The following is a 27,476-nucleotide window of genomic DNA, read 5'->3' as shown; positions in this document are numbered from 1 at the left end:
TGATACCCTCTCCGAATGTTATTGTTGGGATTCTTTAAAAATTGGGCTTCAAAGATCACGTGTAGTGTGATACACAGTTTTGTGTGGGCTCAAAACTTCATTAATCCGTTGTTATTTTGTTCCAGTATATAGTTTGAGTACAGGTATAACAGTTATATTAGCAGAAATCTCTGTTTTAAATATAAGTATATCTCTTGTTATAGCAGGGAGGTTCAATCAAAGATGCAGCACAATGTGAGACGGTGGAGCAAGAGATGCAGGTGAGGTTCAACCTTGCTCATGATCTCCTTCAGTTTTCTTATGCTTCTTTTGAAGGAAAATGCGAAACATAAGAAACCTAGTCTTTGTGTTAACTTTTAATTACAACAGACAAAATGTGTTACCATTTGCAAAAACATCAGATAAATTTCAGAATTATAGCTGTGATAGTGTTAATGGCTATAGCCTATATATGACCTTCCATCTCTTATTAAGCCAAGATTGAATGCACCAATTGTCTGTTGTCTGGCTTGTTAACTTCGACCTCTATAAAAGTAATAAGTAGCATCTATGTTTTGATTACTTATAAGTAGTTTTGACAAGTTTCACTCTTTTGGTTTTGGTTCACGATTGCAGTGCAAAGTGGGACCATGATTGCTTTGAGAACAACACCGGTAACACTGCCTATGAATGGGCACATATTTCCTCTGTTTGTTACAGAACAACTAGTGTCTTGGATTACTTAGAGAATAACACCGGTGACACGGCCTATGAAGGGCACATGCTTTTCCTCTGTTTGTAACAGAACAATTAGTGTCTGGGCCTGAGAAAGAGATTCACGAGATCTTTATATCCTGGTATTATTATTAAAGGTCATGTCTTCTTCTTTTACTTGGATTTATTGCACTTGAGCCGAGGGTCTTTTGGAAACAGCCTCTCTATCCTCACGGGGTTGTGAACTTGTGGTGAGGTCTGTGTACACAATACCCTCCTAGACCCCACTTGTGGGATTCACTGGGTATGTTGTTGTTGATTATTAAAGGTCACACCACACCTCTCCTAGACCAGAATGCTGCATTTCATTATGAACTAAAATCACACCTTCACATTTACTGATGAGTAGCCTGTCCATAATCCTATTGCAGATGAATGTGTGAGAAACAAGAAAACTTCACCAAAACGGGTGGATGAAAGAAGCCATGGAACTATCAGTAAGTCGCCTCACATCACAAAGCAAACGGAACAAAGGGAAACTATTTCCAGGAATCGAATGTAGCTTGGTGGTTGAGCAACTATTCTTCCTTTGGATGTAGAGCTCAAATACTCTCTGACACTATCAAGCAAGCGTAGAGTTTATTGACATCGATCCACTATCAAATCTACATGTGGTAGAAATAGTTGGTAGATAGGAACTAAACACTGAAACTGTCAATCCAATCCAATGTCAAAGGAACAACCAGCAGGGTTTTCACTGCAAGTTTTCGACCAAACTCCAGATTGCATTACCAATGCATTCTGGGCTGGCAAAGCAGGCACTGTTTACCCGCGTAAAAATAGTCAGCGTAGTTTTTCCACCCTTCTGGGACTGTAAATAATCCTCCTAGTGCTCATGATACTTACTCTAACTCCTACTGCTTTATCTAATGCTACTATGCAATCAACAAATGTTCAACCCTGCTATGTAACCACTCTGTGTAATAACTAGTGTGTTTAATATATCATCTTTTCTACCAAAAAAAAAAAACAGTTGTCAAACAAGAAGAAAATGAGTCAAGTCTAGCTGAGCTGTTGGTGACAAAGAAATTACCCTTCTTTTTCTTGGCTGCTTCATCAGCTTTAACTTTTTGTTGTACATTGTGTACAATTTTCTGTAGAGTATGGAGCCACTTTAGGGTAGGTAGGTCTAATGCTATCACAGAAATTTCCTACTACTTACCTCTTTACAGCATTTATACAAGTTGACTAATTCAATTGGAGTAGACCCCATCTTCATACAAACTTTACAAAAGATCATCAATTCTCTCATATAACAACCACAATTTTTCTGTAAAAGGTGTCAGGAGGTTCAGGTGCACTGACGAGCCTGTACGAATTTGAGATATTAACTGGCATTATTAATGTGATCGCCATGCGGTGTTTTATCATTAGTCTTAAAGGGGTTAATTGGAGCTTTTCTATTAGCCAAGGTCTAAACCTATAATTAGTTTGTAAAGGAATTCCGATTCTAGCAATACGACAACAATACATTATTTTCATAAATCCCACGTTGGAGCACCAATTAAATCTGAATTGCGTATTGCAGGGCTGTTAAGGATCGGAGTGACGTTCCCAACAAAAAATTTTCCATGCCCAAGGCTTGAACATGAGATTTCTAATTAAGGGTGAAACAGTCAACCATAACCTGGTTAGTTAAGGGGTCTCGGATAGACTTGCAAACACACTGAAACATTCAGATCTATACTCCTGCACTTTATTTATCTTATTCACTTTGTTTTAACCCTAAATCAATATTCAAACGGCTAGTAAATGAATCTAAATATAGTTGGAAATACTTACCAGTTGACTAGAAGTCAATGGTTTTGGCTCCCCTCCACTCCAGTATGTCATCTCTCCAAAATATAATGAATTGTTCATATTTACTCTCAAAAAACCCAATCATTGGTCAACAATAACATGTTTTCTCTCTTTTGATCTCCATTGCCAGACAAGAATTCCACCCCCATTACCTTCCAAATCTTCCAAGAATTGATGGCATCATCATCTTCTCCTTCTGAGAGTAATTCACAGTATTCATGTCCTCAACGGAAGTACAAGTACGATGTGTTTCTAAGTTTAAGAGGCACAGATACTCGCAAAAATTTTACAAGTCACTTGTACAAAGCTTTGACGAACAGGGGAATAGTCACCTTTCTAGATGAGAAAAGGCTAGAGAATGGTGATTCCCTCTCGAAAGAACTAGTGAAAGCTATAGAAGAGTCTCAAGTTGCTGTAATCATCTTCTCAAAGAATTATGCTACGTCGAGGTGGTGCTTGGATGAAGTAGTGAAGATTATGGAATGCAAGGAAGAAAATGGACAATTAGTCATACCAATCTTCTATGATGTGGATCCATCACATGTTCGATACCAAAGTAAGAGCTTTGCAAAAGCCTTAGCCAAACACGAATCGAGGTATAAGGATGATGTGCAACGATGGAGGACTGCTCTAAGTGAAGCTGCAGATCTAAAAGGATATGATATCCGTGAAAGGTGAGTTTGGATGTGAAATTCTACTTATTCTCGTCTCTCTTATCTGTATATATCAATAATGTTGTTATTTTTTGTAGGATTGAATCACACTGTATTGAGGATCTTGTTAATGAAATTTCGCCCAAATTATGCACGACTTCTTTATCTTCTTTGAAAGATATTGTGGGAATAGATGCTCATTTAGAGGAAGTCAACTACCTTCTAGAGATGACAAGCAATGATGTCCGGAGGGTGTGGATCTGGGGAACTGGGGGAGTTGGTAAAACGACAATAGCAAAAGCTATTTTTGATATACACTCATCTAAATTTGATGGTTCTTGTTTCCTTCAGGTCAGTAAAGAAAACAAGCATGAGATACATTCTCTGCAAAGTAGTCTTCTCTCTAAACTGGTAGGGGAAAAAGAAAGTGTGAATGATAAGGAGACAGGGAGGGACCTGATTTCTCATAGACTTCGTTTGAAGAAGGTTCTAGTTGTGCTTGATAACATAGATCATGATGACCAATTGGATTACCTAGCAGGGAATCTTGGTTGGTTTGGCAGTGGCAGCAGAATAATTGCAACAACGAGAGACATGCATATCATACGGAAAAACGATGCCGTATATCCTGTGACTACACTACTTGAACATGATGCAGTTAAGTTGTTCAACCAATATGCCTTCAAAGATGAAGTTCCAGATAAGTGTTTCGAGGAGATAACGTTGGAGGTAGTACGTCATGCTCAAGGCCTTCCATTAGCCCTGAGAGTGTGGGGTTCTTCCTTACGTAACAGGGATATTATTTGGTGGAGGAGTGCTGTTGATCGAATAAAGAGGAACCCTAGTTCAACAGTTGTTGAAAACCTCAAAGTAAGTTATGATGGGTTGGAGCGTGAAGATCAAGAGATATTTCTAGATATTGCATGCTTCTTAAGAGGGAAAAAAGTAACCGAAATCAAGCAAATTCTTGAGAGCTGTGGTTTTGAAGCTGATTACGGATTGAGTGTGCTAATTGACAAGTCTCTTGTGTTCATCTCTGAAGATACGATTGAAATGCATGACTTAATACAAGAGATGGGAAAATATATTGTGAAAATTCAAACGGATGCGGGCGAATGTAGCAGAATATGGGATTTTGAAGAAATGATGATCAACAATAAAGTAAGTAGGCTAAACAATACAATAATATTCAATTTCTAGTTTTCATATCCCAAGACATATAGGGTCAATTCCATCATTTGTTCTTCTTGCTTCATATTTTCGCACTTAAGTCACATCAATTTTTTACTTTAGTAGTAGAAGTAAGTAACATCAATTGTCTAACACTGCCTAGTTCGTCAATTAGCCACTTTAACTACAACCGCCTAATTCGTCTTTCTTGTGTTACTAAGTCATGATTTAGAGCCTGTTCGGATTGTTTTTTTTCGAGTGCTTTTAAGCTGAAATTTCTTTTAAGCACTTCTATAGTGTTTGAGTAAAATAAAAATATGCTTCTAAGCACTTGTTTTTAAGTCAAAAAGATAAAACTAAGCCAAAAGTTTTAAGCCTATCCAAACAAGCTCTTAGTCTAGTAGCCACTTACTCTGTTTAAGCCAACTTTTTTCTTTGAGATAACTTGAATTTTGTATGACATTTTATATATACTAACTCAATCAGGAATTCACTTTACCGATGAATTTCTTATTTGAAAAAATTATAAGTTATTTGCACTACTACACTTACAATTTTATTCTCTCACTGCATGAAAAAACTTTCAGACTTGACTCTAAAGAACTTCTTAGGAAATGTATAACTCCATTAGAAAATAGAATTGTTGAATTAATTGCACTAAGTATTTCTCTTAAGCAACATATTTTGTTAAATAGACCTAACAAATTGTAAGTTAATTTGGCACTGCAAGGATTGAGAAAGTAATCATATTGGCAATTGGATTTTATACAACATTTGAAGTTATACTTTTGTAAAGAAATGATCTTTTTTACCAGGGAACCAAGGCAATGGAAGCAATCTGGTTTCGTGATGATAAAAATATATGCTTTAGCAAAGACGCAATGAAAGATATGGAAAAACTTAGGATATTATACATATGGTCCCAAGATAACTCCCTTTGCTCCATTGAGTACCTGCCCAGCAACTTGCGTTGGTTTGTCTGGAATCACTTTCCTTGGGAGTCATTGCCAAAAAATTTTGAACCCAAAAGGCTTGTTCATCTTGAACTCCGCTTCAGCTCACTGCATCATTTATGGACGGGAATAAAGGTACCGTTTTATTTGAGATACTTTGTATTTTGGGTTGTCATGCTCGTGTTCAAATGAATTAAGTTATTATAATATCTTTTAGGTCGTTTTCTTTCAAATCGTTGCATCATAATTTTAACTAAGAAGCTCAATTTAACAACTTGTGTTGTTTTCATTACTCTCTTTGTTATCATTTATCCTCCCGGCGAGTCCCAGGTTGAGATCCATGCTTCCACGTGACATCTTTTGAAACAATATATATACACACACTTTTTAACCTTTTTAAGTTTTGGACCAAAATTTTAAAATACATGCTGGAACTCCATTACTTGGGCTAAAAATTTTCATTTTAGTAAAAGTAATGGGGTTTCAACCAGTTTTTTCTCACAGGCTTGGCCCGAAAAAGAAAAATACAATGTTGAAATAAATAGTCATTGCATCTAAAGAGGAACTAGAAAGAAAACATAGTTGGAACTTTACTACCTTGGCTTAATCTTCTTTTTATGTGGATATTCATAATGAAATTTCAACCAACTGTTTTTACAGATTTGGTCTGGAAAAAACAATACACAATTAGAATAAATAGTCATTGCAACTAAAGAAGAAAAAAAAAATTACACAATCCATTATTTTGGCTAAAAAGTTTATGTTTGGCTGAAAATCAACGGAACTGCAACCAAAAATCTTTTATATACATATTTTGCCCCCCAAAAAATACACACTTGAAATAAATAGTCACTGCATCTAAAGACGAAACAAAAAGAAATATGTAGTTGGAACTGAATCATTTTGGCATAACTTTTCTGTTTGGCTAAAACAGTGGAATTCTAGCCAAGTTACTTTGCTATGGATTTGGTCCCAATAAAGAAAAAAATACACAATTAAAGCAAATAGCCATTACATCTAAAGAATAAAAAAAAATACAAATTTGGGTTAAAATGGGCATTCTAATTAAGAAGAAGCAAGAAGAGATTTGCGAAAAATATTCCACTTGGAAGCTTATTTTTCAATTAAACACAGGTCATTTGATTCATAGATAAGCCCCTAGCTAAATCTAAATCCAAGGCAGCTACTATTGTTGTTTTCCTATATAACTCATTCTTTCTATATTCTGAATATATTGCAGCATTTGCCGTCTCTACGGAGGCTAGATCTCAGCTACTCCAAAAACCTGAGGAAAACACCAGATTTCACGGGGATGCCTAATTTGGAGTATTTGAATCTGGAGGAATGTTCGAGTCTTCTAGAGGTTCACCATTCCCTAGGTGGTTGCAGAAAACTCATTAAATTAAATTTGCGAAGTTGTGGACACCTAAAGAGGTTTCTATGTGTTAATGGGGAATCTATTGAATATCTGCACCTAGGTGGTTGCTATAGTTTAGAGATATTTCCAAGGATCTGTGGGAGAATGATTCACGTGGAACGCTCTGGGATAAGGGAAGTACCATCAGCTATTATTCGGCCCCAATCTAGTTCTACAGAGCTAGATTTGAGTGACATGAAAAACCTTGCAACACTTCCATGCAACATTTGCAAGTTGAAAGGTTTGGTGAAGCTAAAAGTGTCCTACTGCTCAAAGCTTGAAAGCTTGCCAAAAGAGATAGGTGATTTAGAAAACTTAGAGGAGCTTCATGCCACAGGGACTCTAATTTCACAACCTCCACCTTCCATTGTCCGCTTGAACAAGCTTAAATTCTTGACTTTTGCAAATAATCAATTAGAAGATGGAGTGTGCTTTGTGTTCCCTCAGGTGAATGAAGGGTTACTTTCATTGGAGAAACTGGATCTCAGTTACTGCAATTTAAAAGATGGAGGACTTCCGGAAGACATTGGATCCTTATCCTCTTTGAAAGAGTTGAATCTCGATGGAAATAATTTCGAGCATTTGCCTCTAAGCATAGCCCAACTTGGTGCTCTTCGATCCTTGACCTTATCACATTGCAAGAGGCTTACACAGCTGCCAGAATTTCCACAGCAATTAGATACAATAAATGCAGATTGGAGCAATGATTCAATCTGTAATTCATTGTTTCAGAATATCTCATCATTGCAGCATGATATCTCTGCTTCAGATTCCTTGTCACTAAGAGTGTTTACAAGTTGGGGGGAGAATATCCCAAGGTGGTTCCACCATCAGGGAATTATGGATACAAGTGTATCAGTCAATTTGCCTAAGAATTGGTATGTATCGGATAAGTTCTTGGGATTTGCTGTATGTTACTATGACGAATTAATTGATGACATCACTGCTCATTTGATTCCCTTATGTGATGATGGGATGTCGTCGATGACCCAGAAATTTGCCTTATCCAACCATTCAGAATATCTTGAGAAATATGCTATTCATTTTTTGTTGGTACCTCTTGGTGGCTTATGGGATGCATCTAATGCAAATGGAAAAACACCAAATGACTATGGGCTTATTAGGCTATCTTTTTCTGGAGAAATGAAGGAGTTTGGATTTCGTTTGTTGTATAAAGACGAACCAAAGCTTGAGGGATTGTTACAAATAAGGGAAAACAATGACTCCATGGCATCATCTTCTTCTTCTGCTAAATCGTCACAGTTGCCTCAACGGAAGTATGATGTCTTCCTAAATTTTAGAGGTGAAGATACCCGCACAACATTTACGGGTCACTTGTACCAAGGTTTGAGAAACAGGGGAATATTCACCTTTCAAGGTGACAAAAGGCTAGAGCATGACGATTCTATCCAAGAAGAACTCTTGAAAGCTATAGAAGAGTCTCAAGTTGCTGTAATCATTTTCTCAAAAAATTATGCTACGTCGAGTTGGTGCTTGGATGAACTAGTGAAGATTATGGAATGCAAGGAGGAAGAAAATGGACAAACAGTCATACCGGTGTTCTATGATGTGGATCCATCACATGTTCAAAACCAAAAGGAGAGCTTTGCAGAAGCCTTTGCCAAACACGAATCAAAGTATAAGGATGATGCTGAAGGAATGCAGAAGGTTCAAGGATGGAGGAATGCCCTAACTGCTGCTGCAGATCTAAAAGGATTCGATATCCGTAACGGGTGAGTTAAAATAACATAATTGCTTTTCATGAAAGAAGAAACAGAATTATTTCCATTCAAATTTGGATGCTTCTATGAAGACTACCTACCAAAATGAGTCAATCAGAATATTATATATTTCTTAAATAATTTTTCATATTTTCTAAAAATAGAATAATTATATAGTTCTATCTATAAGAAGGCATAGTTCCTATTAGTTTTATTGCTCAATGACATTGTTAGGTAGATAATATGTTGATTGGTTCTTCAAGAGTTCGGTCTTTTCAGTAAGAAGGCATAGTCCTATCAATTAAAAGCATATAAAAGAATGATGGTAGATTAAATATGTTTCTGTCAGTAAGAAGGCACAGTCCTGTTTAATTAGAGAGAACACATAAAAATCCTCATAAACTATTCAAGTTTTGCAACTTACATATAGATTGTTGCTATTACCCTTAACAACATGAAATACTTACTTATACTTGACTTTCTCACATTTTCCACAATCAATCTTCTTATTTATGTAGGATTAAATATGAGAATATTCAGCAGATCGTCGCCCACATCTCTTCCAAATTAGGCAATAGTGCTTATTCTTTATCTTCTTTGAAAGATGTTGTGGGAATACATGCTCATTTAGAGAAACTAAAATCCCGACTTGAAATAGAAATTGATGATGTTCGGATCTTAGGGATCTGGGGAACAGGTGGAATTGGTAAAACGACAATAGCAAAAGCCATCTTTCATACTCTATCTTATCAATTTAAAGCTGCTTGTTTTCTCGAGGATGTTAAAGAAAATGCCAAAAAGAATCAACTGCATTATTTACAAAATACTCTTCTCTCTGAACTGTTAGTAGAGACTGATGATTATGTCAATAATAAGAAAGAGGGGAAGTGCATGATTCCGAGCAGACTTTCTTCTATGAAGGTGCTAATTGTGCTTGATGACATTGATGAAAGAGATCATTTGGAGTATTTAGCAGGTGATGTTGGTTGGTTTGGTAGTGGCAGCAGAGTTGTTGTAACAACTAGAAATAGAGCTTTGATAAAGAATGCTGATGCAATATATGAAGTGCCTACACTACCTGATCTTGAAGCTTTGCAACTGTTCAATCAGTATGCTTTCAAAAAAGAAGTTCCAGATGAGCGTTTTAAGAAATTCTCGTTGGAGGTAGTAGATCATGCTAAAGGCCTTCCTTTAGCCCTCAAGGTGTGGGGTTCTTTGTTGCATAGGAAAGACCTAAGTCAGTGGAGAAGAATTATAGACTATATAGAGAAAAACTATAGTTCAGGGATTGTTCAAAAAACTCAAAATTAGTTATGATGGGTTGGATCCCATGAACAACAGATATTTCTAGATATAGCTTGTTTTTTCCGAGGAGATGAAAAAAAGAAAGTCATGCAAATCCTTGAGAGCTGTGATTTTGGAGCTGATGGATTGGATGTCCTAATTGACAAATCTCTTGTGTTCTTAACTGAAGATGATACAATTGAAATGCATGACTTAATACAAGATATGGGTAAATATATAGTGAAAATTCAAAAGGATGCAGGCGAATGTAGCAGAATATGGGACTATGAAGATTTTGAAGAAGTGATGGTCAACAATAAAGTAAGTAGACTAAACAATACAATAATATTCAATTTCTAATTTTCATATTCCAAAGACAAATAGGGTCAATTCCATTATTTGTTCTTCTTACTTCATATTTCCGCACTTAAGTCACATCAGTTTTTTACTTTAGTAGTAGAAGCAAGTAACATTAATTGTCTAACACCGCCTAGTTCGTCAAGTAGCCACTTTAATTACCGCTGCCTAATTTGTTTTTTCTTATGTTACTAAGCCATGATTTAGTCTAGTAGCCACTTACTTTGTTTAAGTCAACTTCTTTTTTTTTTTAAATAACTTGAATTTTGTTTGAGATTTTATATATACTAACTCAATCAGGAATTCACTTTACCGTTGAAATTACAAGTTATTGGCACTACTACTTTACAATTTTTTTCTGTCACTGCATGAAAAAACTCTCAGACTTGACTCTAAAGCACTTTTCAGAAAATGTGTAACTCCATAGAAAATAGAACTGTTGAACTAATTGCACAAAGTATACTTCTCTTAAGCAACATATTTCATTTAAAAGACCTAGCAAATATTGTACGCTAATTTGGCACTGCAAGGATTGAGGAAGTAATCATATTGGCAATTGAATTTTATACGACATTTGAAGTTATACTTTTGTAAAGAAATGATCTTTTTTACTAGGGAACCGAGGCAATGGAAGCAATCTGGTTTCATTACGATGGGGAAATATGCTTTAGGAAAGAGGCCATGAAAAATATGGAAATACTTAGGATATTATACATATGGTCCCAAGATTACTCCCCTTGCGATGATGGCTCCATTGAGTACCTGCCCAACAGCTTGCGTTGGTTTGTCTGGAATCACTTTCCTTGCGAGTCATTGCCAGAAAATTTTGAACCCAAAAGGCTTGTTCATCTTCAACTCCGCTTCAGTTCACTGCGTTATTTATGGACGGGAATAAAGGTACAATAATTAAATTCTTGTTTATTTTTATTTTCTCTCTAACTATATTTGTCCTTCAGTGATGCACAGATACTTTTTCTTTCAGACTGTTTTATTTGATATACTTTATATTTTGGCTTGTTCTGAAATTATGATGCGTGTCTTTAAAATGAAAAGAAGTTGTTAAATCCATAAACTCAAATTAATATATTTTATATAACTAGTTTTGACGCACGTGCGTTGCACGTGAAAATCAAACCATGTACCACACTATTTTAAAAATAATATGAATATTGCTAAATAAAAAATTAGTCACTCTTAAAATCTCTTAGTTACACCTCTAAAATAAACTTTCTACTCCCTTCGCCATAGTGCATTACTTTGTTATTATTGTTTTGTAGTTGTTCTTACTTTTAATATAATAAAATATAAATAAATATTGATATCAAATATAGAAGATATACTAAATTGGATGTTTTAGTTGGAGTATTAGATTAATTTAACATTCATGTTATGGAGTGTTCTAATTTCACTGAACTTTGAGATTGTCAAACGTTTGTAAATCAAAACTTGAGGTTTTAAGAAGAGAAGAATAGAAAACATAAAAAATCGTAGTTTAAAAATGTGAGAAAATCCGTCCATTTATAGTTAAAAATGTGTGGTATTAGTATGTGCATATTGTTTCTTATCATAAAAATATAGAACTGATGAAGCCCCTTTTTTTTACAGCCAACAAAGGGTAGTGTATAAAAAACTGCTCGTGGTGCCTTATAAAAAAGAAGTCACAACCTTTTAGAAAGGTCAAAACTCATCGGAAAAGTCATAAATCTTCGAAAAAGTCGCAACCCTTTAGAAAAGTCACAACTCTTCGGAAAAGTCGCAACCCTATAGAAAAGTCACAACCCTTCAAAGTGGTCACAACTCATCAGGAAAGTTATAACTCTTCAAAAATGTCACAACTCTTCAATGTGAAAAGTTGTCTGACTTTAATATAATACAATTTAATATAATATAATATAACTCATCGAAAAGTCACAACTCTATAAAAAAAGTCACTACCCATCAATGTGAAAAGGTGTATGCATTTAATATAATATAGTGATATAAATATAATATTAAATATAGAATATATAATAAACTGGGTGTTTTAAGTTGGGGGTATTATAGTGATTTAACATAAAGTTAGGGAGTTCATGCTTTTAAGGTAGTATAGATATAAATATAGATAGATAGATAGATGGATATATAGATAGATTTTGGGTTATTCTCATATCTATTACTGGAAGATCTTTATGTCGTTTTTCTCCCAAATCTTCCTATCATATATTAACTTATAAGAAGCTAAGTGGTTCAAACATTTCCCTAGCAAGATATGAATCGCATCCTGAGATTGCATGTAGTGGGACGGACATGAAGGGTAACTTATGTACAACTATTTTATAGAAAAATACAATGTTGAAATAAATAGTCATTGCATCTAAAGAGAGAATAAAAAGAAAACACTGTTGGAACTCTACTTCCTTGGCTAATTTTTTTTTTTTTAATTTGGATAAACGTACTGAAACCTCAGCCAATTTTTTTTACAGATTCTTTTACCTGTCTGTTCTTGTTTTCCTTTCTCATCCTTTTTCTGTTCTGAATAGCAGCGTTTTCCGTATCTACGGACGCTAGATCTCAGCCGCTCTAGAGACCTGGCGCAAACACCAGATTTCACGGAGATGTCAAATTTGGAGAATTTGGATTTGGGCAATTGTATTAATCTTGAAGAGGTTCACCAATCCCTGGGATGTCGCACAAAACTCAAGAGGTTGAATTTGATATATTGTAGACGCCTCAAGTGGTTTCCATATGTTAACGTGGAATCTCTTGAATATCTGGATCTAAAGTTCTGCTCCCGTTTGGAGAAATTTCCAGAGATCTGCGGAAGACCGAGGCCGAACTTAAATATTAAGATGTGTGACTCTGAGATAAGGGAACTGCCATCATATATTGTTCAGTGCCTAACTCTGAGACATTTGGATAATCTTGAAGCTCTTCCGAGAAGCATTGGCATGTTGACAGGCTTGGTTACTCTAGATGTGTCGAATTGCTATAAACTTGAAAGCTTGCCAGAAGATCTAGGAGATTTAGTAAACTTGGAGAAGCTTGATGCCACAGGGACTCTAATTTCACGACCTCCGTCTTCCATCTTCCGCTTGAACAAGCTTACATTCATGAGTTTTGCGAAACAAAGATATAACATAAGCCTCAAAGAGGGAGTGTACTTTGAGTTCCCTCAAGTGAATGAAGGGTTACACTCATTGGAAGATCTGGATCTCTGTTACTGCAATTTAAAAGATGGAGGACTTCCGGAAGACATTGGATCCTTATACTCTTTGGAACACTTGAATCTCCAGGGAAATAATTTTGATCATTTACCTCAAAGCATAGCCCAACTTGGTGCTCTTCGATCCTTGAACTTATCAAATTGCAAGAGGCTTACACAGCTGCCAGACTTCATGGGGATGCCAAACTTGATGACGCTGAATCTCAGTATAATTAACATTGAGCGTTTGCCTCGAAGCATAGAACAACTTAGTGCTCTTCGATCCTTGGACTTGTCATATTGTGAGAGGCTTAAAGAGTTGCCAATCTTCATGGGAATGCAAAACTTGGAGACTTTGAATTTGTCAAATTGTATAAATCTTGAAGAGGTTCATCGTTCCCTGGGACTTCTCAAAAAGCTCTGTACATTAAAAATGACTAATTGTAAACAGCTTAAGAGGTTTCCAGCTCTGTGCATTGATTCTCTTGATTATCTGTGTCTACGGGATTGCTCTAGTTTAGAAAAAATTCCAGAAATCCTCGGAAACATGAAAGCTGAGTTAGAGATTCACATGCTCGACAGTGTAATAAGGGATCTAGGTTTTAGAGGTTTTGAAAACCTTGCAACACTTCCGAGCAGCATTTGTAAGTTGAAAAGTTTGGTCAGCCTAAATGTGTCGGATTGCTCTAAGCTTAAAAGCTTTCCAGAAGAAATAGGAGATTTAGAAAACTTGGAAAATCTTGATGCTAGAGGTACTCTAATTTCACAACCTCCATCTTCCATTGTCCAGTTGAAGAAGCTTAAATTTTTGAGTTTTGCAAAACAAAATTCTGGAGGAGGTCTCGTAGATGGAGTGTACTTTAGTTTCCCTGTGGTGTCTGATGGATTACGCTTGTTGGAGAATCTGAATCTCAGTTACTGCAATGTAATAGATGTAGGTCTTCCGGAAGACATTGGATTCTTATCCTCTCTGAATGAGTTATATCTCTCTGGAAATAATTTTGAGCATTTGCCTCAAAGCATAGCCCAACTTGGTGCTCTTCGGTCTTTGGACCTATCAGATTGCAAGAGGCTTAAAGAGTTGCCAGGTTTCGAAGGGATGCAAAACTTGGCGACTTTGAATCTGTCAAATTGTATGAATCTTGAAGAGGTTCATCATTCCCTGAAATGTCTTGAAAATCTCTGTACATTAAAGTTGACTAATTGTAAAAGGCTCAAGAGGTTTCCAGTTCTGTGCATTAATTCCCTTGAATATCTGAATCTAGAGGGGTGCTCTAGTTTAGAAATGTTTCCAGAAATCCTCGGAAGCATGGATTTGAAGTTAAAGAGTGGGTTAAAGTGCCTAGACTTGAGAGGTTTAGAAAACCTTGTAACACTTCCGAGCAGTATTTGTAAGTTGAAAAATTTGGTGGAGCTAAATGTGTCGGCATGCTCAAAACTTGAAAGCTTACCAGAAGAGATAGGTGATTTAGAGAACTTGGAGTGGCTTGATGCCAAAAATACTCTAATTTTGCAACCTCCGCCTTCCATTGTTTGTTTGAACAAGCTTCATTTCTTGCGGTTCGCAAAACAAAAATCAGAAGTAGGCCTCAAAGCTGGAGTGTTCTTTGTTTTCCCTGCGGTGTCTGATGGATTACGCTTGTTGGAGAATCTGAATCTCAGTTACTGCAATGTAATAGATGTAGGTCTTCCGGAAGACATTGGATTCTTATCCTCTCTGAACGAGTTATATCTCTCTGGAAATAATTTTGAGCATTTGCCTCGAAGCATAGCCCAACTTGGTGCTCTTCGGTCTTTGGACCTATCAGATTGCAAGAGGCTTAAAGAGTTGCCAGGTTTCGAAGGGATGCAAAACTTGGCGACTTTGAATCTGTCAAATTGTATAATTCTTGAAGAGGTTCATCATTCCCTGGGACGTCTCAAAAAGCTCTGTACATTAAAGTTGACTAATTGTAAAAAGCTCAAGAGGCTTCCAGTTCTGTGCATCGATTCCCTTGAATATCTGAATCTAGAGGGGTGCTCTAGTTTAGAAAATTTTCCGGAAATCCTTGGAAGCATGAATGTGAAGTCGGATATTCACATGTTAGATAGTGTGATGAGGGATCTAAATTCCATGTATATCTCACTTCCACGTTCCTTGTCTCAGGATATCGTTTCCTTGCCGAATGACATCTCTGCTTCAGATTCCTTGTCACAAAGAGTGTTTACCATTGTGCATGATGAGAATAAGATCCCAAGTTGGTTCCACCATCAAGGAAAGGATGAAAGTGTATCGATCAATTTGCCTGAAAATTGGTATGTATTGGATAACTTCTTGGGATTAGTTGTATGTTACTCTGGCAACCTAGTTGACACCACAGTTGACTTGATTCCCTTATGTGATGATGGGATGACCAGAAACTAGAATTATCCTTCCTTCCAAATTATGATACAGAATTATCCGACGATTCAGAATGTGATACTGAACCTACGATTCATTTTTTCTTGGTATCTCTTGCTGGCTTATGGGAAACATCTAAGGCAAATGGAAAAACACCAAATGACTATGGGCTTATTACATTATCGTTCTCCGGAGAAACGAAGGAGTTTGGATTCCGTTTGTTGTATAAAGATGAACCAACAGAACATTGCATTGGGACACCATGATGAAGCCAATTGTTCCTCTTCTAAGAAACAAAGCTCTTATTTATAATATTCATTGGAGGAGCTGTCTTTGAGAATCTGCAGCAACAACCAGTCTCTTCAGAAACTTTGCAGCTCTCTCCCCCCAAGCCCAGAATTTTGGCTTAAATATAGGTAATATACCTCATGATTTGTTTTCCCCTAGTTGGTAGTGAAATTCTGTTCAACTCTCTTTTTATGTAATTCTCTCCTATTAGCTACAAAGTCTTCTTCCAATTCTGTTAATAACTTTTTCATTTCTTTTCCTTTTTTTTTCTTTATTCTTTCCCGTACTGACAGGAGCTCATCAATGGTGATGTATGTATCAACAGTGAGTTTTGTTGATTGATTCTCCATCTTGTGTTAAGCCATGATTAACCATGGTGAGTTAAAGGATGTGAACAAGTTTTTTTTTCGATACTCAAATCAGATCTTGGAATCATTCAATCTTCATAAATTCTTACCTTAAAATGTGCTCACAAGTGAATAGAATAATCCTGCATTTTATCCTGGTATTTTTATCACTTATCCCTCATACCAAATAACCCTTAAGGTCATTTGGTTGGGAACAAGTTATCCTGGTTATAATTATCCTGGGATAAGCTATTCTACTATGTATATGGAATAACTTATCCCATCAATATAGTATAAAATTATAAATAGTGGGATAAATAATTCAAACACTACCTAATACCTCCAACCAAACACATGATAAAATTATCCTGCATTTATCCCGAGAATATTATACCTTATACCTCACACCGAACGACTCCATAGAGTATTGGAAACAAATTTCTCTTAAGTTCTATATTATACTCAATTTTGTTTTTCGACTTGTTCATTTGTGGTTCTTTTTACGATTCAATTGGCTCTAAAGTGATTTTCTGAAATCAAGTATTTTTTGTTTCTTTAATTAGTTCACGCACCTTTTTCAGTGAGAATGAAGGACTAGGATTTATCCTTAGAATCAATTATCATATTCATTTTGAAGTATCACTTCAGATGAATACTTCAATTGCTATTTCCATTGTTCAAATTGGGTGATCCGCAATCGGAGTCTTTGATAAGGATGTATATCTAAACCTCTTTGGTTTGCTGTGTGATGTTTGAGCATCAATCCCCAACATTTGGAAAAAAATGGAATAGTTCTCAACTAATCTGTAGATGCTTATATATCATATTACTTCCTCAAGTAAGGGAAACATTCTCTTAGTTCTTCATTTAATTATGTGCTGTATTAATTACAGAACTAGTTTTTCCTCCATGCAGTAAATTTTAGTGGGGTTTTCAGGCCTGTGCAGCTGCTGAGGAGTTTATGCGGCAGTTGCCACAGTTAACTAAGCAGGAGCAAGAGACTAAACTCTGAAGATGTTGATGAAGTGAGCACTCTGAATTTCATTTCTAGAACATAACTTGAATTTTAATTTATAGAACTAAACTTGAATGCCACAGATGCTTACTATTGTGATGGCTATCCAACTAGAAAGAAACTACTCTTGTATGCTCTTCATCAGAAACTGAAGTTCACCATTTTACTTGGAAAATATATTTCATTTTGGAAAGACCAGAAGTTTCTTAAACATTACATAACTTTAAAAGCTTTAGGTGGGACGACTCAGTTTGGCACTTAATCCCTCTATCCTAAATTGAACCTTCACATTTAACTTGTTACTAGGAGTGTTTATCATCGAGCATCCTGAGAAGAAGATCCCAAGTTGGTTCCACCATCAGGGAATGGATAGCTTCTTGGGATTTGCTGTATGTTACAGTGCTTTGTCAAGTTTGAAAACATGGTTTTGAAATTCAGTGTTTGCAAAGCCTTGAGGCCGCTTGACATATACGTCCTCCTTTAGAATCCATTCAGGAAGGCACTGTGCACATCCATTTGATGGAGTGTGAATTCCATATAGGCAGCAACTGATGCCTTGTTACAAATGAGAGAAAATAATGATGAACCAACAGAGCATCTCGTTATGACGGGTACGAGAAGATACGGAAATTGTGAACACCATTACTCCGTGACCAATGAAGCCAGTTAAAATGTCAAATACTCAATAACATTAGAAACAAAGGCCATATTTCTTAAATATAGGTAATATACCTCATGATTTTCTTTTTCCCGTTTGTCATGAAACTGTGCTCTCTCCCTCCTATCATCTACAAAATCTTCTTCTAATATTGATAATTTTTTTATGCTGATTCTTCTTTCTTTTTCCCGTTGTGTTTTCTTTCTTTTTTCCCTTATTGACAGGAGTTCATCAATGGTTGATTTACATATAATCAGTAAATTTTATCAATTGATTCTTCATCGTATATCCGCTTGTGTGAGCCATGATTAACCCAGGTGAGTTGAAGGCTAACATGAAATTAAAATTTTCAATGCTTAGATCAGATTCTGGAATCATGCAACATTAATTCAGTTGGTACCTAAAAGTACTCGCAAATCAATTGGTTGAATTTGAAAATAAGTGCTAAAATGAAAAGAAAATGCTACAAATTGGGGGAAATTTCGATGAAGTAATAGCCACTATTTGAGTTATGGATGCCAGAAATTTATGCTGTCATTTTGAAAAGATTTCAAGAAGTGCAGGCAAGTCACAAAAAAACTGAAAATCCTTGATAGAACCATATGCTCGAATTTCCATATGGACGATAGAGCTGCTTTACCCACAGGAGCACCTTTTTGATTAGTTTACTCACCTTTTCAGTGAGAATGAAGGACTAGGATTTCTCCTTAGTAATCAATTATCATATTTGTTTTGAAGTATCATGGTTTTTTTGGCAGATGAATACTTCAATTGCTATTTCCTTTGTACAAATTGGTTAATTGGAGTCTTTCGTATGGACATGTAGCTAGAATATTTGGCTTTGCTGTGTAATATTTGAGCTACAATCATAGTTGGCAAAAAATGCATAGGTCTCAACTTAATCTGTATCCAGATTCCTCAAGTAAGGGAACATTCTCCTCGATCTAATAATCTCCATTACCCCAAGTAGAGCTTCAATCCAAGACTCAAATAATAGTTATGAAACTTGTTTAAACCATTTCAATATAATTTTCATTTTGGAAAAACCAGAAGTTCCTTGTACGTTACGCGTCAGTTTAACCCTTCTGCATCAAATGTTTTCATGTCGAAAGGTAATGATCATTCTCTAACTTTTGCAATACACTTCCGCAGGAGCCATTTTCATCTTTGTACCAAGTAAAAGGTGAGTTCAATTTGTATACATTTACTGTAAGTCAGTATTCTGCTTTTTTGAGTACTGAGTTTTATATTTTGACTTTGTTGTATGATTTTCATTTGATACCCTCTCAGAATGTTATTGTTGGGATTCTTTAAAAATTGGGCTTCAAAGATCACGTGTAGTGTGATACACAGTTTTGTGTGGGCTCAGAACTTCATTAATCCGTTGTTATTTTGTTCCAGTAAATAATTTGAGTACAGGTATAACAGTTATATTAACAGAAATCTCTGTTTTAAATATAAGTATTTCTCTTGTTATAGCAGGGAGGTTCAATCAAAGATGCAGCACAATGTGAGACGGTGGAGCAAGAGATGCAGGTGAGGTTCAACCTTGCTCATGATCTCCTTCAGTTTTCTTATGCTTCTTTTGAAGGAAAATGCGAAACATAAGAAACCTAGTCTTTGTGTTAACTTTTAATTACAGCAGACAAAATATGTTACCATTTGCAAAAACATCAGATAAATTTCAGAATTATAGCTGTGATAGAGTTAATGGCTATAGCCTATATATGACCTTCCATCTCTTATTAAGCCAAGATTGAATGCACCAATTGTCTGTTGTCTGGCTTGTTAACTTCGATCTCTATAAAAGTAACAAGTAGCATCTATGTTATGATTACTTAGAAGTAGTTTTGACAAGTTTCACTCTTTTGGTTTTGGTTCACGTTTGCAGTGCAAAGTGGGACCATAATTGCTTTGAGAACAACACCGGTAACACTGCCTATGAAGGGGCACATATTTCCTCTGTTTGTTACAGAACAACTAGTGTCTTGGATTACTTAGAGAACAACACCGGTGACACGGCCTATGAAGAGCACATGCTTCCTCTGTTTGTAACAGAACAACTAGTGTCTGGGCCTGAGAAAGAGATTCACGAAATCTTGATAGCCTGGTATTATTATTAAAGGTCATGTCTTCTTCTTTTACTTGGATTTATTGCACTTGAGTCGAGGGTCTTTTGGAAACAGCCTCTCTACCCTCACAGGGTTGTGAACTTGTGGTAAGGCCTGCGTAGCGTACACACTACCCTCCTAGACCCCACTTGTGGGATTCACTGGGTATGTTGTTGTTGATTATCAAATGTCACACTACACCTCTCTTAGGACCAGAATGCTGCATTTTATTATGAACTAAAATCACACCTTCACATTTACTGATGAGTAGCCTGTCCAAAATCCTACTGCAGGTGAATGTGTGAGAAGCAAGAAAACTTCACCAAAACGGGTGGGAGAAAGAAGCCATGGAACTATCAGTAAGTCGCCTCACATCACAAAGCAAACGGAGCAAAGGGAAACTATTTCCAGGAATCGAATGTAGCTTGGTGGTTGAGCAACTATTCTTCCTTTGGATGCAGAGCTCAAATACTTTGACACTATCAAGCAAGCGTAGAGTTTATTGACATCGATCCACTATCAAATCAAATCTACATGTGGTAGAAATAGTTGGTGGATAGGAACTAAACACTGAAACTGGTCAATCCAATCCAGTGTCAAGGGAACAACCAAAAAATAAAATAAAAGTACTGGAGGTATATTTTTTGCAATCTCCACAACCATAAGGGTTTTCACGGCAAGTTTTCGACCAAACTCCAGATTGCATTACCAATGCATTGGGCTGACAAAGCAGGCACTGTTTACCCGCGTTTAAAGCACCTTTGTAATAGTCAGCGTAGTTTTTCCACCCTTCTGGGGCTGTAAATAATCCTCCTAGTGCTCATGCTGCTTATTTTACCCCCACTGCTTTATCTAATGCTACTATGCAATAAAAAATGTTCAACCCTGCTATGTAGCCACTCCGTGTAATAGCTAGTAGGTTAAATATATCATCTTTTCTACCCAAAAAAAAACAGTTGTCAAACAAGAAGAACACGAGTGAAGTCTAGCTGAGCTGTTGGTGACAAAGAAATTACCCTTCTTTCTCTTTGCTTCTTCATCAGCTTGTACTTTTTGTTGTACATTGTGTACAATTTTCTGTAGAGTATGGAGCCACTTTAGGGTAGGTAGGTCTAATTCTATCACAGAAATTTCCTACTACTTACCGCTTTACAGCATTGATACAAGTTGACTAATTCAATTGGAGTAGACCCCATCTTCACAGAAACTTTACAATCTGGTTAAGGGGTCCCGGATACACTAGCAAACATTCAGATCTATACTCCTGCAATTTATTTATCTTGTTCACTTCGTTTTAACCCTAAATCAATATTCAAACCGCTAGTAAATGAATCTAAATATAGTTGAATTAAGTGGGTGTTTGGATTGATCGTTTCAACTAACATGCACACAGTTGGGAAGCTTCACAGAAAGTTTTTTTTTTTTTTTTTCAGGACAGAAAGTTCATTCTGTATTACCGCTAGTATGTGGAAATACTTACCAGTTGACTAGTCCAATAGCAATAATTTAATTCAATTCAATGTTTTTGGCTCCACCCCACTCCTGTATGTCATCTCTCCAAAATATAATGAATTGTTCATATTTACTCTCTAAAAACCCAATCATTGGTCAACAATAACATGTTTTCTCTCTTTTGATCTCCATTGCCAGACAAGAATTCCACCCCCATTACCTTCCAAATCTTCCAAGAATTGATGGCATCATCATCTTCTCCTTCTGAGAGTAATTCACAGTATTCATGTCCTCAACAGAAGTGCAAGTACGATGTCTTTCTAAGTTTTAGAGGCTTAGATACTCGCAATAATTTTACAAGTCACTTGTACAAAGCTTTGACAAACAGGGTAATACTCACCTTTCTAGATGATGAAAGTCTAGAGAGTGGTGATACCCTCTGGATAGAACTAGAGAAAGCTATGGAAGAGTCTCAAGTTGCTGTAATCATTTTCTCAAAAAATTATGCTACATCGAGTTGGTGCTTGGATGAACTAGTGAAGATTATGAAATGCAAGGAAGATAATGGACAAACAGTCATACCAGTCTTCTATGATGTGGATCCATCACATGTTCGATACCAAAGTGAGAGCTTTAAAGAAGCCTTTGCCAGACACGAATCGAGGTATACGGATGAGAAGATCGAAGGATGGAGGACTGCTTTAATTGCTGCTGCAAATATAAAAGGACACAATATCCGTGATAGGTGAGTTTGGATGTGAAATTCTGCTTATTCTCGTCTCTCTTATCTGTATATATCAATAATGTTGTTATTTTTTGTAGGAATGAAGCACACTTTATTGAGGATCTTGTTAATGAAATTTGGCCCAAATTATGCACGACTTCTTTATCTTCTTTGAAAGATATTGTGGGAATAGATGCTCATTTAGAGAAAGTCAACTCCCTTCTAGAGATGACAATCAATGATGTCCGGAGGGTGTGGATCTGGGGAATTGGGGGAGTTGGTAAAACGACAATAGCAAGAGCTATTTTTGATATACACTCATCTAAATTTGATGGTGCTTGTTTCCTTCCGGTCAGTAAAGAAAACAAGCATGAAATACATTCTCTGCAAAGTATTCTTCTCTCTAAACTGGCAGGGGGAAAAGAAAATTGTGTGCTTGATAAGGAGGACGGGAGGGACTGGATGGCTCGTAGACTTTGTAGGAAGAAGGTTCTAGTTGTGCTTGATAACATAGATCATGATGACCAACTGAAATACCTTGCAGGGGATCTTGGTTGGTTTGGCAATGGCAGCAGAATAATTGCAACAACTAGGGACAGGCATTTCACAAGGAAAACTGATGCTGTATATCGTGTGACTACACTACTTGAACATGATGCAGTTAAGTTGTTCAACCAATATGCCTTCAAAGATGAAGTTCCAGATAAGTGTTTCGAGGAGATGACGTTGGAGGTAGTACGTCATGCTCAAGGCCTTCCTTTAGCCCTGGAAGTGTGGGGTTCTTCCTTTCGTGAGAAGAATATTATTAGGTGGAGAAGTGCTGTTAACGGATTAAAGAAAAACTTTAATTCAAAAATTCTTGGAATACTCAAAGTAAGTTATGATGGGTTGGAGCCCAAAGAACAAGAGATATTTCTAGATATTGCATGCTTCTTAAAAGGGAGAGAACAAACCAAGATCAAAGAAATTCTAGAGAGCTGTGATTTTGAAGCTGCTGATGGATTGGGGGAGTTAATTGACAAATCTCTTGTGTTCATCTCTGAAAAAGATACGATTGAAATGCATGACTTAATACAAAAGATGGGCAAACACATAGTGACAGTGCAAAGGGAAGAACTCAGCAGACTATGGCTCACTGAAGATTTCGAAGAATTCTCAAAAGCAAGTATACAAGTAAGTGAGGCCAAAACTGACCTTACCGATCCTCGATCTGTTAGGCACTTGATCATCGATTACTTTTTATTTAAAAGATGACAGTTATTGGTGTTGTTTAAATTACAGTTTCCTTCTATCACAACATGAAAACTTTTCGACTCAACTCTAAAGAACTTCTCAAGAAAATGCACTACTACAAAATAGAATTACAAAATTAATTGCTCAAAGTATTTCTCTTAAGTAACATATTTCTTGAGAAAGACCTAACTAATACTGTACCTTGATTTTTCTAGTGGCACTAGTTATTCAAGAACTTCAAGTGCAATAGTAAATAAACGGAACATGAGAAATTTGGCATTGCGAGGAGTGAGAAAGTAGTCATACTGAGTGCGGATTTTATTTATGCAGATATTTGAAGTTATACTTTGTAGACTAATGATTCTTTTGTCAGGGGGCCAGGTCAATTGAAGCAATCTGGGTACAAGAAATTCAATACCTAAGCTTTAGGGAAAACGCCATGAATGCTGTGAAAAACCTTAGGATATTATACATCAATGGTTTTAATACACATGATGGCTCCAATGATCAGTACCTTCCCAGCAAGTTGCGTTGGTTTGACTGTTGTAAATATCCTTGGGAATCATTGCCAGAAAAATTTGATCCTGACAAGCTTGTTCATCTTGATCTCCAGCAGAGTTCACTGCTTCATTTATGGACTGAAACAAAGGTACAATAGCTGAATTCAATTTTAATTTTCTTTTGATCAAATCATCATCATATCATACTCCTAACCTCAAAGTTGGATTATCATTTTGCCCTTATCTTATTCCTAAAATAAATTAAATATTAATATCTATTTAATTAATTAAATATTGAATAGTGAGTAATAGTTATATTTAAATTCATGCATCAAAAGATTTTAATGCAATCATGTATTCACGTACTACTTAAATCTGGGTAATGAAGAGTCTAATAACCTTCAATCTTAATCTGTAAGATAAGTGGGGGTAACTATTAATTTATTTTCTTCAAATTATTTAAAAAAAATAAAATTCATTTAATATTTATTTTGGGATTCAATGAATTTTGACTGTTCGTACTGTGGTAATTAACACTCTTATTTCCAGCTAGGCTTACAATTCAATACTTATTATTAAATTGTAAGTTATTATTAGCAAGAAAAAACCAACAATCTTTACATCTTCCATGTAGTAATAGTGATGATTTTTCATAATCATAGTTACTATGAATTTTGTAATAATTAGTCAAAATGATTTTCCATTAAACATTTAATGTATTTGAATTCTTTTACATATTTTATCCTTAGATTATAGTTTTATTTCTACATTACATTTAAATGTTATAAATTATTTAATAAATTAAATATTAAATTACCACTAATTCTTCATTATGTAAATGTATTTAATTCTCACTAATTATATTCATTATGTTTTTAACTCTCATCTCTCATCGATAATCTCAAATGGATTAATATCATATTTATGACAACTCTTTGTGTTTCTCAATACTATCCTATAAATAGTGACATTTGACACAATAATGTACACACTTAAACCAATTGGAATAAAAATTAGAAAATCTCTATGCTCTCTTCTCTCGTCTCTTTTTATTTGTTTAGTTTAATATTTATGTTTTTTGTTTGTTATTGTACAACTTTTTGTTGTTGTGTTGTTATTATTATTGAGAATTTACCGAGGTTTGTTGTTTCGTATACATTAGTCTAGCATGTGGTATTTTAGTATCCTCATTTGAATATTGAATTTGTGCAATAGTTAGTTATTTTTACTTTATTGCACTTTTAGTCAATTTTTTAGTTAAAGGTATATTCTTTTTATTAGGAAGATATATCTAGCTCCTATCGAAACAATGATGAATTTTTTCCCCGTAAATATCAAAGATTTGAAGGGGATAAAATGTCATTTGCAATACAAATTTTGGAATAAACGTGCAATGCACGTACCCAGATCTAGTACATCAAAGTTGACGATAACTTTCGGATAGACATCTTAACTAGACCATTCATACACCTTTTATTGATGAGTTAATGGTAAAAACACACCTAAAGTATCCCAATTTTTAAAGTTTCATTCTTGAACTAGCCAAATCGAAATCTACCTTAATTTTATGAGAATTCTTTCACCTGATATTTCTTGTTTTCCTATCTCATTCCTTTTCTGTTCTGAATGGCAGAAATTTCCTTCCCTACGGAGGCTAGTTCTCAGCGGCTGTGAAAACCTCAGGGGAACACCAGATTTCACGGATATGCCAAATTTAGAGTATTTGGGTCTGGAAGAGTGTAGTAATCTTACGACGGTTCACCATTCCCTAAAAGATTCCAAAAAACTCAAGAAGTTAAATTTGAGAGATTGTAAAAGGCTTGCGACATTTGAATTTGTCAGCGGGGTGTCTCTTGAATATCTAGATATACAAGGTTGCTCTGGTTTAGAGAAATTTCCAAGCATCAAGGAAAAAGGGAAGCGGAAGAAAAGGATTCATGTGCAATGCTCTGGGTTAAGTGAACTACCATCAGCTATGATTGAGCACCAATCTAGTCTTACAAATCTAGATTTGAGTGGCATGAAAAACCTTGAAAAACTTTCACGCAGCATTGGCAAGTTGAAACATTTGGTGATGCTAAAAGTGTCCTACTGCTCAAAACTCAGTAGCTTGCCAAAAGAGATAGGTCATTTAGAAAACTTGGAGGAGCTTGATGCCAGCTATACTCTAATTTCACAACCTCCGTCTTCCATCTTCCGCTTGAACAAGCTTAAATTATTGACTTTTGCAAAACAAAAATCAGAAGCAGGCCTCGAAGATGGAGTGCACTTTGTCTTCCCTCCGGTGAATGGAGGGCTACACTCATTGGAAGATCTGGATCTCAGTTACTGCAATTTATTAGATGGAGGACTTCCGGAAGACATTGGATCCTTATCCTCTTTGAAAGAGTTGAATCTCAGCTACTGCAATATAATAGATGGAGGACTTCCGGATGACATTGGATCCTTATCCTCTTTGAAAAAGTTGAATCTCAGGGGAAATAACTTTGAGCATTTGCCTCAAGGCATGGCCCGACTTGGTTCTCTTCAGTCGTTGAACTTATTAGATTGCAAGAGTCTTACACAGCTGCCAGAATTTATACCGCAATTAGGCACAATATATGCCGATCGGAGAAATGATTCGATCTATAATTCGTTGTTTCATAATATCTCATCATCATCAGTGCCGGGCTCAAGATCTTTGCTCAGGAGGTTCGAAGTATAAATAAGAAGTTAAGGTGGTAATGTAAGTGCGCGGTGAGCGTAGTTGCCGAGGAACAAAGATGCATTGATAAGAATTTTAGTGGATCGACTGTATTACATAAGTTAATTCCTAAAACACGTGAAAATTAAATGATGAAAAAGGGAGTGAGACAGGGAATTGTGCTAAATTTAACTCACTTTATTATAGCGTATTAAACATGTCTTTTTACTTTTATCATGCTCCATCGAGCATTCTTAAAATTTCTTGTGCTTTTTTTACTTTTATTTTGTAATGTTTTACTTTATATTTCACTTTTTAAAAATTTTAAATTAGTATCTATTCAATCAAATATTACTATGAAAATCGTCGAGATTCTCTAAAAGTGTGTAAGAATAGAGTTACTAATATTATAATGCATATTTAGAAGATAAATAAATAGCATCGACAATTTTTTTAGTTCATATAATTCAATTTACTAGGTTAGTCATAATTTGTAAAAAAAAAACAAATAACGAATAAATCAAATAAGTTTAGTTTCCATCTCTCTAAAATAGAATTAAAAATATAAAAGAAATTTCATGAATTCTATTAAATTAATATTTTTAAAAGTACATGTTGACGATATTTAAGTTTCTTCATTCAATTACATCTAATTTACATTTTTTTTAAAAATAAATTATATTTCTATCTCAATTTCAAGTTAAATATAATTCATCATTTTAAAAAAAAGTTGTTCAAACGTATATAGAAAAAAGGGTTACGTTGAAACAAATAGAATAATAGATATAAAAAGATA

General features: G+C 35.5%; 3 protein-coding genes across 3 annotated transcripts in view; all 3 read left to right on the top strand.

The window, feature by feature from the left end:
* LOC102590743 (uncharacterized) overlaps positions 1-21,240 on the top strand; it is a 38,995-nt gene extending 17,755 nt beyond the window's left edge. Inside the window, 16 exon segments of the mRNA XM_015304012.1 lie at positions 5,350-5,464; positions 6,570-8,479; positions 8,986-9,763; positions 9,765-9,795; positions 9,798-10,072; positions 10,724-11,005; positions 12,631-15,679; positions 15,682-16,085; positions 16,251-16,333; positions 17,220-17,329; positions 17,626-18,042; positions 18,202-18,294; positions 18,736-19,160; positions 19,460-19,518; positions 19,869-20,102; positions 20,382-21,240. Of these exon segments, the coding sequence (XP_015159498.1) occupies positions 5,350-5,464; positions 6,570-8,479; positions 8,986-9,763; positions 9,765-9,795; positions 9,798-10,072; positions 10,724-11,005; positions 12,631-15,679; positions 15,682-15,935 (6,694 nt within the window). The 3' untranslated portion in view covers positions 15,936-16,085; positions 16,251-16,333; positions 17,220-17,329; ... (4 more) ...; positions 19,869-20,102; positions 20,382-21,240.
* LOC102580948 (TMV resistance protein N) lies at positions 2,399-4,406 on the top strand. The gene is made up of 2 exons (XM_006364558.2): positions 2,399-3,227; positions 3,305-4,406. The coding sequence occupies exons 1-2, from the start codon at positions 2,728-2,730 to the stop codon at positions 4,404-4,406; spliced, it is 1,602 nt and encodes a 533-aa protein (XP_006364620.1). The 5' UTR covers positions 2,399-2,727.
* A 274-nt stretch (positions 21,241-21,514) lies between the features above and the next one.
* LOC107058378 (TMV resistance protein N-like) lies at positions 21,515-26,922 on the top strand. Its single transcript, XM_015304013.1, has 4 exons — positions 21,515-22,285; positions 22,363-23,437; positions 23,871-24,146; positions 25,631-26,922. The coding sequence occupies exons 1-4, from the start codon at positions 21,783-21,785 to the stop codon at positions 26,699-26,701; spliced, it is 2,925 nt and encodes a 974-aa protein (XP_015159499.1). The 5' UTR covers positions 21,515-21,782; the 3' UTR covers positions 26,702-26,922.
* The last annotated feature ends 554 nt before the right edge of the window (positions 26,923-27,476 follow it).

Source organism: Solanum tuberosum, unplaced genomic scaffold (genome assembly GCF_000226075.1).
Source record: "Solanum tuberosum cultivar DM 1-3 516 R44 unplaced genomic scaffold, SolTub_3.0 scf00505, whole genome shotgun sequence".
In the NCBI taxonomy this organism is placed as follows: domain Eukaryota; kingdom Viridiplantae; phylum Streptophyta; class Magnoliopsida; order Solanales; family Solanaceae; genus Solanum; species Solanum tuberosum.
This window is presented reverse-complemented; position numbering and strand designations above follow the sequence as displayed.

Bases quoted from the DNA above. Each gene is read 5' to 3' on its own strand.
- LOC102580948 (XM_006364558.2), top strand. From the start codon at position 2,728: ATGGCATCATCATCTTCTCCTTCTGAGAGTAATTCACAGTATTCATGT. The intron at 3,228-3,304 runs GTGAGTTTGGAT...TATTTTTTGTAG, and splicing joins GGATATGATATCCGTGAAAG to GATTGAATCACACTGTATTG.
- LOC107058378 (XM_015304013.1), top strand. From the start codon at position 21,783: ATGGCATCATCATCTTCTCCTTCTGAGAGTAATTCACAGTATTCATGT. The intron at 22,286-22,362 runs GTGAGTTTGGAT...TATTTTTTGTAG, and splicing joins GGACACAATATCCGTGATAG to GAATGAAGCACACTTTATTG. The intron at 24,147-25,630 runs GTACAATAGCTG...TCTGAATGGCAG, and splicing joins ATTTATGGACTGAAACAAAG to AAATTTCCTTCCCTACGGAG.